Source organism: Sebastes fasciatus, chromosome 7 (genome assembly GCF_043250625.1).
Source record: "Sebastes fasciatus isolate fSebFas1 chromosome 7, fSebFas1.pri, whole genome shotgun sequence".
NCBI classification, from domain to species: Eukaryota; Metazoa; Chordata; class Actinopteri; order Perciformes; family Sebastidae; genus Sebastes; species Sebastes fasciatus.
Window position 1 is genome coordinate 29,596,231 of NC_133801.1, and position 16,740 is coordinate 29,612,970.

The 16,740-nt window shown below is 41.8% G+C and overlaps 1 protein-coding gene across 2 annotated transcripts in view; it reads left to right on the plus strand.

Annotated features, from left to right (window-relative positions):
* The first annotated feature begins 5,510 nt into the window (after positions 1 to 5,510).
* The window catches only part of smtnl (smoothelin, like), a 35,412-nt gene continuing 24,182 nt past the window's right edge, over positions 5,511 to 16,740 (plus strand). The window contains exons 1-2 of one of the 2 annotated variants that reach the window (XM_074640179.1): positions 5,511 to 5,664; positions 5,994 to 6,907. In XM_074640179.1, coding sequence (XP_074496280.1) covers positions 6,230 to 6,907 — 678 coding nt within the window. In that variant the 5' untranslated portion in view covers positions 5,511 to 5,664; positions 5,994 to 6,229. Of the gene's footprint in view, positions 5,665 to 5,907; positions 6,908 to 16,740 lie in introns of both variants that reach the window. The other variant, XM_074640180.1, reaches the window with a different exon arrangement.

Here is a 16,740-nt window from a genome sequence, read left to right on the forward strand (position 1 = left end):
CTGATGCCAAAAGATGTGTTGAAATAAAACCATTGGTGACACTGAAGAAACAGAGTCCAGAAGAGACAGAGGGAATAGTTCTTCCTTCTGGCTAAAAAAAACTGATTTGAATAAGATTTACATCTGGCATTTCCATGCTTCCTGACAGGATGTAAATTTTAAAATCTAATATGACACCCAAAGCAGCCAGTTCAGTTCAATGACAACTCGAAATGTTCCAAATGTACACACTACTGTTGACACAAGAATATGGATGTTTTTTTAAATACAAGACAATAGTTCTTTAACTTGATCAGAGGATAGTTTGTGTTGATGTTGAATCATAAATAGATTTATTACACGGCTGTGTTGAATACTCGATTCTGATTGGTTAATCACAACGTACTGCGGTCTGTAATTTCTCTATGACAGACCGTTGCTATGTATAGCAGACCGTTGCTATGTATAGCAGACCGTTGCTATGGGCAGCTCTGATGTTGGACTCTGATGGACCGTTTTTGTGTCAAAATATTGATTTCTTCAGTAAGTAGCCGTGTAATAAGCGGGATAATGTACAGCTAGCGGGTCAATGACTGGCTTGCTGTACATTATCCCTTACGTATATTCTATAATACCATTTCCTGTGAATACTAATAGGTGCATTGGGTTTGTTTTGTCTTCATATGTTGACATTTTCTGAACTGCATCGTGCTGTCATCATGTTTCCTGTAAAAGCCACAGAGAGAACAGTGTGAGAACCTTCATTACATCAGAATGTGTCATCCATCCAACCCGTGTTTGTCCGTTCTTGTTTTGACTTGTTGTGCAACATTTCGTGCACCTGAATGCATCAGGGATCTGTGTTTGGACTGATTAGATCTGAGTTCAGTTTTGTTTCACTCTTGTAATCAGATGTAATGACAAGCAGATGAAATGTCTCTCATGACGAGTGTGGCATGATTTTTAGATCACACCTCCAAACACTGTCCAGAAAGCCTGCACACTGGAGGCTTATAGACATTCTGTGGCACAAACTTTCAAATACTACAATTACAAATGTCCTAAGGCTGGTTTTGGTCTTTAAATATTTTGTGTCTTGACTCTTTGTATGCTAACAAACACATGAATCATGACTAAACTTTCTAAAAATCACAAAGGTTACAGCTTTCAATAACAAGTGCTGTAGCTACTGGATGCCAGTTTGTTTTGGAAAGTAACACGCTTCATATTTTCAAAATGACCGTTGTTGATGCATGCTATATTGAGTGCATAAGTGCGTTCACCACAGAGCTTATTTTCTGCAATAATCCAAAACCCAATGGAAAAATCCCATTGGCTTTTTGTCGAGGGAACCCAGGGCGATGCTAACTTCCTGGTTGACCTATAAAAATACGTCATCCCTGCAGCACTCTATAGGCGTGTAGCTTCATTCCTCTCATTCTGCCTTTATTGACTAAAACCTTGATGATGAATGTTTTGCATTATTTGGGAAATGTTGTCATAATCTGCCGCCTCTGTTCCACATTTCTGATTCACGGAACAAAACTTGTAAACTGTAATCGTTTGTTTGCCACAGAGTTTATTTTCTACAATAATCCAAAACCCAATGGAAAAATCACATTGGCTTTTTGTTGTGGGAACCCAGGGAAATTCTAACTTCCGGGTTGGCCTATAAAAATACGTCATCCCTGCACCACTCTATGGTGGGTTCATAGACTTTTTTTCTCACTGTAAACAGCTGCCTACTGCTGCTGGAAACGAGGTTTGTGAGAGCGGTGAAACTGAACTGAAAAGGTAAAGTTGAAGGCCGTAAAACCAAAACAAAGAGCTGAAAGATGTAAAACGCTCTGTTTAAGCTGAGGGCATTTGCAGAGTTGGGTGATAGTTCTTTGTGGCTTTGTTGCTACAAGCAGCCTCTTTCATGTTACACATTTATTCCATTGTTAATATATAATATACTGATTAGTGCAGCTTTAAACTTAAAGCTGATTAGGGAGTTTTATCATTTTTACTTTCCCATGAAAGCAAGACAAGAGTCAATAAAACTGAGCCAGTACTAGAGCACAGTACTTTTTAAGGCATGGCAGAGCATCCTTTCTTTACTTGTGTATTCACATTTCCCCTGCTGGTTTTGGGATTTACATTGGGATTTTCTGCTCACAGTCTGCTTAGAGTTTTCCCCAGATCTGTTAGGATGTTATATAAAGGCACAAGTGAGGAAACAACAATGGCTTTCTTTACGTTTTGCAGATATTTGGCTCTTGACAACTGCGATATATTTTTGTCCAAAAGTGTGAACCCTAGATGTCTTCCAGCCTGTACTATACGTGACCTAATCCACACTTAATCATCCAACACAGAGGAAGAAGTGTGTTTGCAAATGTCTGTGCAATATCAACAAATAGTATTACTGGTTGAAGACCAGATGAGAAGACAAAGTATGTGACCTCTCCTCCTCAATAATCACATTGGACGTTTACAACGTCAGCCCTGCACAGAGGGAGCCAGCGTCACAGAAGTAAAACATATCCAGTCATTATGAAAACAATGAAAACCAGGATTGTGGGAGGCCGTTCAGGGAAAGAGTAAGAGACCTATTGTTGTGATGACAGCTGGTTTTTCATTTCATACCACACTGATTCATGCGGGTCATACCACGTTACCTGCTGACTCATTGTTACTGGAAAGCAGTGTTTCATAAAACTGGGGTCTACGGGGACTTTCAGGGTGCCTTAAGCAAAATAAAGGTTATTTTCATTTCACTGTAATCAAGCTTAAAACTAGAGTTGGTAGTGCTGTTTGTTGTCTGGTTGTGTTGTGTTGTTTCCGTACGTGTTTTACTTAGTTTCCGTACTTATTTTAAACCCAACCATGACGTTTTTCCTAACCCTAACTAAGTGGTTTTCTTGCCTAAACCTAACTACATACAAATGACACGCAAAAAGACTCAAATGTGTACTCATGACACGCAGAATGTGTGTCTAATGTCATGGTATTTATACGCCTTCCTGTGAGACCGAGTTGATTCACACATGACTCTCCTGGTACGGCTATATTTCTACATGGAGAATCACCCAGTACAGGTGTTCTCATTGGCATGTCTTGATGTTTTTGCCGGTAAATGACTGCACTAATATATTCAAATTAAATTTAATTACAGGTCATAAATTCTACCTGTCAACCAAAGCCAACTGCTGCTGCACTGGATCAAAAGATCCCTATTGTAGCATCTGTGCAGGTGTGACTGTGATTGACGCTATTGATATAAAAAAATAATAATTTTGGAGGCAACAGCAAGTTGGCTTTGAAATGTTGCTGCTACACAGAAACATGCCTGTGAAAGGTTGAAAACAGCTTTTCAAAAAGCTCAACTTTCAAGGATGGAAAACAGCGTCAACAAAGGAAACTTTAACTTAAAGTTGACATAATAAGATACAACAGCAATGTCTGTTTTTAAAAACCTCAGACTGCTGATGAAACTTATACCCGTGACCTTTGACCTCTACAGTGGTTTGTTGCCGCCTGTGTCTTGTACTGCCCCCAGCAGACTCACATAAAAACCCTGAGGGGGTGTTGAGTATGTGTAAGTGTGTGTGTGTGTGTGTGTGTGTGTGTGAGAGAGATAGAGCGAGACCAAGCAGTGGGGGGACAATCTTCTGGTAAATCACCTCATCAAGCCCCCTCCTCATCTCCCAACGCTCTCACACACACTCCTTAACACACACACACACACACACACACTTGACAGTAAGCAGGAGGGTGGAATGTCGAAGTATTTGCATGAGTCTGTCTGTTGCACACACACACACACACACACACACACACACACACACACAGACACACACACAATTGCTATCTAGTGTTGAATGTTTGCTCTGTTGGGGTCCAGTTACAAGGGGGAGGGTGGTGGTCCTCAGCAGCCAGCTCGTCTGTCTGTGTGTCCGTCTCGTCCTGCCATCAAGCACACAACTACAATAGAATAGAATAGAAGATAATAGAAAACATGTAAAGAGTACATCTATAGGATAAACAGTGGAAGGTAAACCTGAAACGTCCTCTAGAAGCCTTTACACTCTATTTGTGGTCTAATAGTAGTAGTAGTATCAAACTGATATATATGAACATACAGCCTATGTGGAAATTGCATTATAATGGTTTTCTGTATTAAAAGTGTATCTACCTGTTTGCCACATTATGGTCACTAACAGGAGCTATTCACCACTGCATTGCTTGTGTACAAAATCAGATTTCACCTCTTGACCAGTCCTTATCTTAACAAAATACCATTAGAGCGAGGGGATGGAGAGATAATGATACAGAGTGAAAGAGCTACAGATAGAGACCAGAGAGAGAGACGGAGGGATCGGGGGAAGGAAGGAAAAAGGTTAAGTGTGTTTGGATTGGTGATGTGAAACAAGCTGATGTGGAGATTGAGACATGAATTATCTCTATTGACACTACAAACTGAATCAGATTATGATTATGTCGTCCTTGTCCATGATTCTGGGTGTTATGTTTTTCTTTTAGGGCTGTCGAAGTTAACACGATAATAACGTGATTAATGCAAACTAGATATAAGGCCACTAATTTCTTTAACGCATTAACGCAACTTGAGATATTTAAGGTTGTAGCTGGCTAGAGTGAAGATACTGGTATCATATGAAACTAAAAAACCTAAATCCATTGGTACCAACCATGTCATACTAGCTTGTCGCAAAGGAGGCTAAATAACGCTCCAAACTTAAGCAAAATTTTGGCGAGGAAAAACTGGCATGGCCATTTTCAAAGGGGTCCCTTGACCTCTGACCTCTAGATATGTGAATGAAAATGGGTTCTATGGGTACCCACTAGTCTCCCCTTTACAGACTTAATGCTCATCCCATGCAGTTTGGCGCAAGTCATAGTCAAGTCAGCACTCTGACACACTGACAGCTGTTGTTGCCTGTTGGGCTGCAGTTTGCCATGTTATGATTTGAGCACATTTTTTATGCTAAATGCAGTACCTGTGAGGGTTTCTGGACAATATTTATAATTGTTTTGTGTTGTTAATTGATTTCCAATAATAAATATATACATGCATTTGCATAAAGCAGCATATTTGTCCACTCCCATGTTGATAAGAGTATTAAATATTTGACAAATCTCTCTTTAAGGTACATTTTGAACAGATACAAAATGTGCGATTAATCGCAATTAACTATGGACAATCATGCGATTAATCGATTGACAGTCCTAATTTCTTTCCAAATAAAAGTAGGGAAAAGAATGGAAGAGAGAGAAAAAGAAGAAGAAGGTACTGAGCAGGGGAAGACTTACATACCTATGATAGAAAGGAGAGGAGGAGGAAGAGGTGCAGTGAGAAAGTATGAGAGAGAAGGAGTCCTCCTTCCAATAGTTTACACAGTGCAAGGATATAAAAGCGACCCGGCCCGCCTCCTTCCCCTCCCCTCACATTTACTACTCTTTCCATGTTGTTTCTTTACTCCACCACCACCACTGCCCTCCTCCTTTATCCCTCCCTTTCTCCTCCCTCCTCCGGACCAGAAGAGAGGAGTGATCAACCTGAGAGCTAAAACAAACCAGAGAGCCGGCAGCACAGAGCAGAGCAGAGCTCACACACTCACTCATACAGCTGTTCAGCACTGAGGAAACTACAAGTGAGCTGAACCGGAGAGCGAAACTGAGGTAGGTTTGTTGCAGCTGTGAATGAAGATTACCTCGCTGCTGTGTTTTATGGCAGTTATGAACCATTGACGTATTTCTTTTTCTGTCATTCTGACTCTTTGAAAAGAGATTCTCTTGTTCAGTTCAATGCAGTCAGAGCAAGTTTGTGATCAATTTTGTTGTAAATTCTGAATGAAATCATTTAACACAATTTGATTGTTACTATCTTGCATATTTTGTAATGTAGCTGCATTTTTTGCACAGGACATCATATTTACCTCAGTTGGTGGGAAGAGTTTGACAGCTGTTCACAAGCTAAAGGTCAAGTCTCGTCTCTTTTGTGCTTTTAGAGAGAGTGAGACATCTGTACCTGAAAAGCAGAGCTTATTGAAGCAGAAGCAGCCCGGGACGTCCCAGGACACAGCTGAAGGAGTGGGGATAAATCAAACCAGACCTTTAACCCCCCCCCCCCAACCCTGACTGAAGCTATTCTCCAGTGGTCTATCTCACTCTCAGACGTTAGCTCACAGACTGAGAGGCTGTCTGGGCCGTTTCCAGAGGGTCACCAGTGGCTATAGCTCTACGGATGGAAGCCCCAACAACCCTGGCTGAGATGGGAGACTTGTGTCACCCCCGGTCTTCCTCTCCAGAGGGGGAGACAGTGTGTGCAGCTTTAGCCCGTTATGAGAACACTCTCCGGGATGCCATCAGGGAGATCCACTCGGATGTCAGCGTTTTTAAGCTGGGCATGGAGCGTCGTCTGGAGGAGACAGCCAACCTGAGCGGGCCTCTGGGACGAGCTGTGGCTCAGCTCCAGCAGGAGAACCGGCAGCTCAGGAGTCAGCTGGAGGCTCTCACCCTACAGGTGGAGCTCCTCAGCGGGATGACGTGTGACAGGAGCACCTTGCTTAACAACAGCCACAACCACAGTCACAATCACAAGAATCACCTCAGTGACATTCAGGAGAACCATCAGGAGATAAAAGAGGTGATCTACGGGAAGGGTCAGGCTCACACTCAGAGCCAGGCTCTCCTCCACATCCAGCCCTGCAGCCTGGGGAGCCAAGCCCAGACCTACAGTGGCCTCAGCAGTCAGTCCAGTCCGACGTCCCCACCTGCCACCTTCTCATCCTCCCCCAGCTCCAGCAGTCCTCCTGTGGGCTCCAGAGTTTCCTCCATGGTGACGGGCCCAGTGTCAAGCGGCAGCCCCTCCACTGCCCGCTTCTCCAGCCGAGCCACATTCGCCGTGTCCAGCAAGACTAACGTGAGTACTGCATGTTTGTAGAGGAGAGATGGTGGATGCTTTCATCCAAAGTCCTTTACAACAGTGTTTCTCCAACCTTTATTACCTGACACCCTGATATGAATTGAAACAGCTGAAAGTAATGGATAAGTGAAAAGGTTAGCTAAAAGTAACGGATAATTGGTTGAAGCTGGATGTTTCAACCAGTTATCTGACTTCTGCTTACCTATTTCAACTGTTTATCCATTTAGCAGTTTCAGCCATTTAGCCATTACTTTTAGCTAACTAGCCTACGTACTTCAACTATTTATCCGTTACTTTTATGCCCGGTTCAGACTATACCATATCAGCCCGATTATAGCCCGACACGGCCGAAAATCGATCCTCTTAGACGCCACGTCTGGGACGCCCCACGACACCCTGAGGAAAAGTCTAGCCTGTCAGAATTTTTCGTCTTGACACGCATAGTGTGACATCTCCAACGACGTGTTCCTTTGCGTTGACCAATCAGGTGCTCTGTCCACGCGCAGTCGCAGTCAGGTCACTTGGTAAAAAAACAAACATGGCGAAAAGGAGGAGGGATGCCGAGTTTGCTGCTGTCAGGTGGGACAACGAAACTGACTGAAATATCGACAGCCCATACTGTCCTCTCTGTGCCGCCCAGGAGCGCATCCACAACCGTTTTTTCTTTCTTTTCGCAACACCAGACCGTCAGCATCACACACAATGCTTCTGTCGCCATGATTGACAGTTGCTTCAACCGCCTCCCCGATGACATCTGAACTCGCGCATGATCATAGAGTACGACGTGCTATGATTGGTCGTGGTCATCCGACCAAGACACTGCAAGAGTTTATGGCGCTGTGATCATTAGATCTGACATGGTGACCATCGTCAAAGACAAAAATATTGTGTAATCTGATCCCGTCATTAGCTAATATTTCAACCATTTATCCGTTACTTTTAGATCATCATTTCAACTGTCTCTACATTTTACTATTTGAACTATTTATCCATTACTTTTAGCTGTTTAGACTTCTCTTCCTGCTTGCTCACTAGTTTTCACACACTCAACACATAATGTTCAGGTGTAGGTCTAATAGTCTGACTCAATTTGAGTATATAATAATAATTTCTCTTTTTCAAATGAGTTCAGCAACATCTTTTCATGTATCCCCTGGCAACTGGGTTGAAAATCATTGCTTTAAGAACTGCCTAAATCTCAAGTCTTAAGGACGCTCATCCAAGACAATTTGTAGTTTGTGTCCTCCTGGGCTGCTGCACACAGATGCTCTTGACATATTTGTACTGAGCCAGCTTTTCACACTCCAGTAGCAGATACTTTGTAACATGGATAGAAATGTAATATACAATAGCAGGAGAGGTAGTCCAGTAATTGTGATGTAGGTTTCTAGGTTGGGAAAGGGCCGCTGTGGTAAAGAGGCAGACTGTATGTTTGACTGAAGCCATGTTGCGTTGTGGCTGTGTGGATGTGTCATACGAGGCACTGGCTGTGTCACTGCGGTTGCACAATAGCCCTCCACCAGGATGCTTAAGGATTTATGAAGCACAGTAACATGAGTCGAGAAGGCTCCTGGGAGGTGAGGTTAGTGTGGTCGTGTGGTTTTCAGACCTGAGTCCAGTATTTGAAATCAGCATTGTGAAACGTAGGCTCTGGTTAGTCATTATTGTTGTTGTCCTGCGCAAACCTTTTGGGTCAAGTATGGGGAATTCTAGTTTTAGCTTCACCACAACAATTACATGGTTCTGGTTTAAGAAAATCCAACTTGTGAAACTCCTTCTAAACTTTACTGAATAAATAAGAAAAACTGAGTCTGTCTTCTCAGTTCCTGGAAAGCTGACATTTGAATTGATACCAAGGGTGTGTCAAAATCGGTTTTATGTTGTGTCTGTGTCTGGGTTACATCATAGTTCATCATCATAGTTAATCACTGCATCGATGGTGACCAGACGGCCCGTGTCTGTGTTTTAGTGCTCAGTGGTTTCTGATTTATTATCAGGAATAAATGTTTACTGTCACCTTGGGATGCTGCTCATGGAAGTTGGATGTCCTGTGGAGTTGGACTTGTAACTCTTCTTGGAGTGCCTTACAGTAAGTGTTGCATAGTTGAATTGGTTTCCTCCCTTGGCTTGTCTTGCTTCTGATGAAACTAAAAAGTGAATCTCCTGGCTTCTGTCCACCCTTCGGTTGCTGCATCACTCAGACAGTTGATGAGGAGTGTACAGTGTTCAAGGCATTCTCCTGATCAGAAATACATGGGGTTTTCAGAGCAGAAAGGAAATTCTGTCCTATCTGTCTAAATATTTAGAAAAAGTATATGCGAGTTGATGAAAATATAGATTTTCTTCTCTTTTGTCTTCCCGTCCTTGAGGTGATTGAATATACATGAGTATGTGTTCTGTGTTGTAACACAAACCCTTCAGGAATTGTGATCTTGCAATGGTAAGAATGTTAGTAGCAACAACGTTTAAGCATGCTTGCACTGTTTTCCAGAAACCTCATAAAGTACTCTTGCAGCACAATCCAATTTTCCGGTGTCCATCTGTGTGTTCAGTGTGTTCAAAACAGGAGTATTTAAAGCAACCGTAGACAAGATTGGAGCAAATGTTATTTAAAAAAAAGTAATGTCTATAAAACGGTCGCTATATCCTTACAGTAGTGCATGAGACAGGTAATCTGAAAAAAAAATCATGTGCCTCTGGTGTCCTCCGGTGCTCCTAATGGCATCTGCAAGATTTCACAGACCAGAGGAAAACAACCAATCAGAGCCGAGCTGGAGCCTTGCCATCTCTGAGCAGCTGTCAATCACTCGCAAACTCCGATCAAACGGTCAAACTAGGCAGCGTTGATCAAATATGAATCAATATTCTGTTACTGTAATGCCTATTTCTCACCTCAAATGTTTTCAGTAACATCTTTTAGTGTACTGTTTAGCTGTAAAATGAGAACGTTTGTGATCCGGCCACCATGTTGAGATCAGTTGAGGAAATACCAAGCACCACCCACAGGCCGTTTTCAATCCATCTTTTCTGTGGTTGGTGCAGTTTACTGCACAACAACTCCTTGTCATCTCTGCTTTGGAGCTTGGCACTGCTAGACATGCCGTGCTTTCTGCCCCCTAGTTGTGCACATCTCTGTGAAGATGAAACCCGTCTATACCGAGTGTGTGTTTTGGAACAGTTTTAAAGATACTGAGGTCCTAATTTTCAAAAAATAGAACGGACTGCAACAACAGACAACTCCATATACTATTTCCAGGTGTTCAGTGTTACGATGCAGCATCTATTCAGTATCAAAAGTCTTGCAAGGTGCGGTTCATGCCCACATAGTCAAACAGATACAGATGAGACTCACAAAAATAGTTAAAAACCACAAGCATGCACATGCACACGTTATGCAATTAACTGCTCGTCCTGTATCTGTAATTGCCAAACTATGTGGTGGATACAACAGAGGAATTTTATCTTCTGTGAAATCATGTGGTCAGAGCGAAACAACACAAGGGCACCTTTGTTTCCGTGTGTCTCTGCTGTGGGAGATCCCCCGCTGTCAGCCAAACACACTGCTGCAGAAACACACAGATCAGATCAAACATGAGGAAACACTGTGAAATTATGAACAAGCTCACAAAGGTTCACTGTGTGTTTTCTGCTTCTCTGCTCACATCGATGTAATTAGCTTCATGGGATTTATTTTTTTTGGTCCACTTAGTCAGATTTCGACATACTGCTGTTTGAATCATAATTGCATCTCGCTCTTCCTGCCACATCCTCACCTGTCTGTCAGAGATAGAAAGGAGGAAGGCACCGTACATAACATACACAGTTGACTGTTCTAACAGGCCTGATTGACATGATACACCAACAGTTAATGGCTCGAATCCAAGCTGAAGCTGTCTGTGCCAGAGAGATATGTGTATAGGTGTGTCTGTCTTCCAGCCTGCTCTCCAGCTGTTACTGTGCACCTTCACCGTGACGTGTCCAGCTGCAACAAGAGGACACACACACTTTTGCACACACAGACACACAGACCTCCAAAACACACCTGCAGCACGTCAGCATGATCTCGTTGATATGGAAAGCACACCTGCGGCACGTATCTGTATGAAATGTGAATGCTTATTTTCGTTTTTGATCTCTTTTTTTTCTCTGCTCCTCAAATAAGAAATCAAATGAAAGATTTGGTGCTTTTTCATCAGCTGAGTTTCAATATACTGTGTGTTTAGAGTAGTACAGGAGTCCTAGAACCCGGAAATGACTTTTGGTTCCCTCGTCTGGAAGTCAATGGGTTTTTTGAATGAGTTTTTAGTTAGATGCCTGAAATAAGTTCTGTGGTTAACACAAGCTGAAGAGATTTTTAATGTTCTACGATATAAAATACATCAATAAATACCCCACTCGTGAATTCTGAAGACTTTATGTGTCTTAAAAAAGGCGATTGCTAACAAGTGGCTAAATGAGACTACTAAACGTCATCACGCCGACTCGTCTGCCTTTACAGCCTCGTTGTGTATACTGGTGTCGTTCGCTTATAGCCTAACATTAGCTTTTTACTTCTGGCGATTACATTCACACTTCAAAAATGATAAAAGTGGTGTTCATTAGTGGAAATTATCTTGCTGAACAAAACTTGTAAGCATCCTAAACTTTTGTTTACCACAGAGCTTATTTTCTACAATAATCCAAAACCCAATGGAAAAATCCCATTGGCTTTTTGTCGAGGGAACCCAGGGCGATGCTAACTTTCTGGTTGGCCTACAAAAGTATGTCATCCCTGCACCACTCTGTAGGTGTGTAGGTCTATTCCTCTCATTCTGCCTTTATTGACAAAAACCTTGACGATGAATGTTTTGCAATATTTGGGAAATGTTGTCATAATTTGCCGCCTCTGTTCCACATTTCTGATTCAGTACATCAGCATTCGCATAAAAATACTTGAATGGAAACCCAGCTGTGTGTGTAACAGTGTGTGTTTCCCATCTGGAAGGTTTTTGAGGTCTGTAAAGAGGCAGCTGTGTGGCTCTTTTCTATCCTCTAATGGTTCTGGGCAATAGGAATTAGTCAAGATTAGGATTAGGACAAAGACCTAAGCCTCCACAACAATGTCTTCTCTTCCTCCTCTGCTTTTCCCCCATCATACACACACACACACACACACACACTGTTGCCATTTACAGTGCCAAAGCAGCCGTCTCAATGGGTCATTGTGTGGGTTCTTGAGCTTCATTGGGAATACACTGAGTGTGGAAGGATTACAGAATCGACCCTCCTCTCTTCCTCCTCTCTGACTCATTCCTCTCCTCCTCTCCATCTCTCACCCGCACCCTTATCTCACCTCAAAAAATTGTTAAACCAGAGGCTGACACTTTTTTTTTTTAATTAAAGCAACTTAATATAAACTTAACTCAAGGTCCACTTAATAACTTTTCCAGGACTTTCAACAACATCTCACTTCAACTTGTCATCACAGGACCTAAGTATACATCAGACCGGCAATAATTATTTTCTTCGGTTTTTTATCCCCCAAAAGGGGGCGTGGCCTTGACTTTTTTGCAAAGTACCCGTATGTGCCGGTCTGATGTATGGAACTTCAATCATGTGATAACAGGTGGTCATATATGGGTGGAGATAGTAACACATGTGGTTGAAAGCTCCGGTTTCTTTCATTTAAGTTCAGTTTACTCATCATGGTTAGTACCACTCATCCTGTGAAAACAGTTGCAAAATGTCTTATTTGGCTTTGGAGGAGCTTTGTCAAGTCTGAGAAAATAACCCCGATGATGTCATAGTGATGTCATCAGGGTTATCTCAGCTTGGGCTCGCAGACTACAAATTTAAATAAGAAGCCTGCCGTACAAACTGAGACGTGGAGTTTGTAAGATGTGGGCATTTACCAATGCCCAACTCGATGGCATTATGGGAAATGTAGGATCCAGTGTATCTGGAGCTTGACACATACGAGGGACATAGAGTCAGGATATCTTGACCTCTGCTTATTCAGTTTTATTTGAATCCGTCTCTTGTGAGTCCTTTAATCTTATGAAATTGGAATGACAAAATAAGTGCAACTTTAAGATTTTTTTTGTGTGAAATTATAAGCTAACTTTAAAGCAGCATTTAGACCATCATAGGAAACTAAGTAAGGGATCATGTACAGCCGGTCATTGTTGTGAAAGAATCCCCGACAGGGCGATGCTGCACACGGAGGGGTCTCTTACGCCCTGAAGGGGATTCTTTCACAAAAAATGACCCGCTGGCTGTACATTATCCCGCTTATTACACGGCTACTTACTGAAGAAAACAATATTGTGATACAAAAACGGTCCGCCAGAGTCCGACATCAGAGCTGCGCCCATAACAACGGTCTGTTATACATAGCAACGGTAATACAGAAATTACAGAACGCCGTGATTGACCAATCAGAATTGAGTATTGAACACAGCCGTGTAATAAAACACATTAACATTTATATAGACTAACCCCCTCACAATATCAGAGGTTTACTGGATCAAACGAAACATTTTGACATACATCAATAAAAAATTAACATTATTACTGTAACATTTCTTCATCTTTATCATTCTCTTTCTCTCTCTAGCACAGAAACACATACACTTTCATTTTCCTTCTTACCTACAAATACCTTGCCAAACCACACCTGTACCACTCAAGACTCCACGACTGTAGCATAATACACAGTACATTCCTTCTGCACCTTGTGTGTGTTCATTAGCAGATGAACAGATCAGATTAGCACAGTCAGGTCAGAGGTTATCTACTGCTCTCTATAGATGCACAGAGACTGGGTGCGCTTGATTTATGGCTCAAAACAGCACTTGCATCACATGTTATGTAAGAGATGAATTCTTGAGATTGAAAAGTTGAGTTTGGGCAGTTGTGGATGTGTTTCTTCTAATGGGCTCAAAGGACAGGCTCTATAGGTGTCACGTGAGTTTCCACTTAAAGGTGTTACATGCAGCTATTTAACATCAGTAAATCATTACCGTGCACATTTTGAGGTTTTCCTACTGTCGGCAATGTGGTACAAACTGAGCAGACGGTTTTGTTTGTGGTGGCTGAAACAAAAAAAAATCTCTTTCAACATATTCTTGCAGGAAGCAACAGGATTTATGGGAAATGTGGTTTTAATTTTGAGAAACATCTGTCAGACAGAAGCTACCCATGCACCCTTGTCTCATTGTTAAAGCAATTATACCAAAATATGAAAAGTAATTTGACAGTGATGATATGTTGACCTTCAAAATTGGAATCATTTCTATTTGTCTGAGTAGTTAACATTAAAGCTGCTATTTGGTGGTCTGATTTAACCCTACAGAGGGACCAGTAAACTATATATAGTTTTATATATGAATGGTGATATGTGTGTGTGTGTGTGTGTGTGTGTGTGTGTGTGTGTGTGTGTGTGTGTGTGTGTGTGTGTGTGTGTGTGCGTGCGTGCGTGCGTGCGTGCGTGCGTGCGTGCGTGCGTGCGTGTGTGTGTGCGTGCGTGTGTGTGCGTGTGTGTGCGTGTGTGTGTGTGTGTGTGTGTGTGAGATGGTATAAATTCCATCAGGTTACTCTTTCCCCGACACGCCCTCATCCCCCCGGGGCACCCATTAGCCCCATCTCCCACTAACATTACACAACTTCACCTTGTTTCTATCGTTTTCTGCACGCGCACGCACGCACACACACACACACACACACACACACACAAGCAGCAGACCACCACAGCTTTCAGCCTGCAGTGTTTTAGTTTAGTCACTGGGGAAGGAGCTGAGAAAGAGTGAGGCCCAGCTCGGCACAGGTACCATCAGCATCACAAACGCTAATTTACCAGCCAACTCTAGCGCTAGCTTGGTTAACTTGGTATATCCGTAATTCATGTTAACTGTTATATTAATTGGGATGGTAATTTTGGCTAACAAAAAACAGGCTTAAAACTAAATTTGCTTGCTGGAAAAAAATTAAATGCGACTCCTTAGAGTGTCTTTTAGTAGAACCGAACACTAAATAACACTGTGTTAGCGATGCCGTGGTAGCGAAGCTACCTGAAACTCAAAGCGACCACGCCGTTAATTATGCATAACTTCAATTCGTAATCTAATTTTAACCTCCCCCCAACAGGTATCATGAATGGGGAAATAATTTTTTTGTACCAGGCTGTAAACCAGCTGTAAAGTTGGCCATTTTAACATGGGGGTCTATTGGGATTGACTCACTTTTGGAACCAGCTTCAAGTGGCCATTTGAGGAACTGCAGTTTTTGGTACTTCTTATTGGCTTCATATTTCAGCCCCGGAGGTTGCCGCTTGGAGAAAACAACAGCAGCCTGAGCTGACCAATAACAGTTCTTGCAGCCCCCCATGTGATACATCCGCAGCCACCTTAGCTCCAACATGTAGTTACATTTTTAAGGAGGTGCACATCAGCTCTAATATAACCTTGGAGCATATAGGTATAGGTATAACCCCTGAACACAAGAGCACAAATTTAGTTAATAAGTAATACAGAACTAGCTGCAGTTCGCCAACCATTATATTTCTTTATTGTTCATGTGAGGTTAATCCTTTTTTAGCAGCCGACTTGATGCTGGACTTTTTCACATGCACCGTAGTTCTGACAAAAAAAAAAGATTAGGTAATGAAAGAAATCCAGATCACAAGCTTTCAGCCAAACTCTTTTGGATATCTTAACAAGAACAGACAGACCAAAAATGGGAGCACACATAACCTCTGTTAAATCGACAGTAGAGGCAGCAACTATAATTTCATTTACTTCAACAAAGACAGATGTTTTTATCCTCCCTGTACAAGAACGCTTTGATTTGGGATAAAATGTATCCTCCTCACCACACACTCCTCATAAAGTTTCAGCCTGGCCAGTGATCCTCAGAGACCAAATTTTAGTCAGAGACGGTACGTCAAGTAATTGAATTAGCAGAAATTAGGATTCTTCTCCAAGAAATAACCCCCTATATAAAATTCACTAGTGCTAGTTAAATCCACAATACCAGAAATATAGCACATAAGGAAGAGGTTGGCATGAATGTACTGCTGCACACCTACATGAATATGATTGGATGTTCCTAGTCAGCTGATAACCACGCCGCTCATGAATGAAACATCTGATGTCAGTCAGCTAATTCAAGCGCAACTTCAATGTTCTGCCTGAACTAACGCTTCGCTCCAGTACCATTAGGAATGTGCTGTAAGTAAGACTGCGTATGCACACATTGATGGTATTACACAATAAGGTGCTAACGCAGAAATATTATGCCATGTCACGTAGCGTATGTTTTAGTGCTTTATTATAGCTTGTTTTATAGTTTGAATGGAAATAAGTAATTTAACCCTTTGAGACCTAAAATAGATCCATTTTTGTCTTTTTTTAGGGGGGTACAGGGGGTGTTTAGGGGGAGATAGCAGGTCAACAGTAGATGTCACATAGAAGTGGTGTACATCATCTGAAAGCTGGGAATCCGAAGATTAATTTGAGCTCAGCACTGTGTGTCAAGTAGTTCCAGTCATAAATCAGAAATAAACTTAAATTAATTAATATATTTATTTATTTATTAAAAGAAATTGTGAAAGTGTATAAGGGCTAAGGACAGTATGATAGAAGTATATGATGACCATCCCCGTGCTCTATTATGTCTCATAAATTGTTTTTGGGTTGATACCATTTGTTATACAGATTTGGTGCTAAAGTTAACTATTTTTTACCACTGGAGAATTGATAAAAAATGATCAATAATCCCTCCAAAATACCACATTAAGACACCAAGACCTTGAGGAACACCATAGAAAAAGCCATGCTGTTTGTTAACAAAAA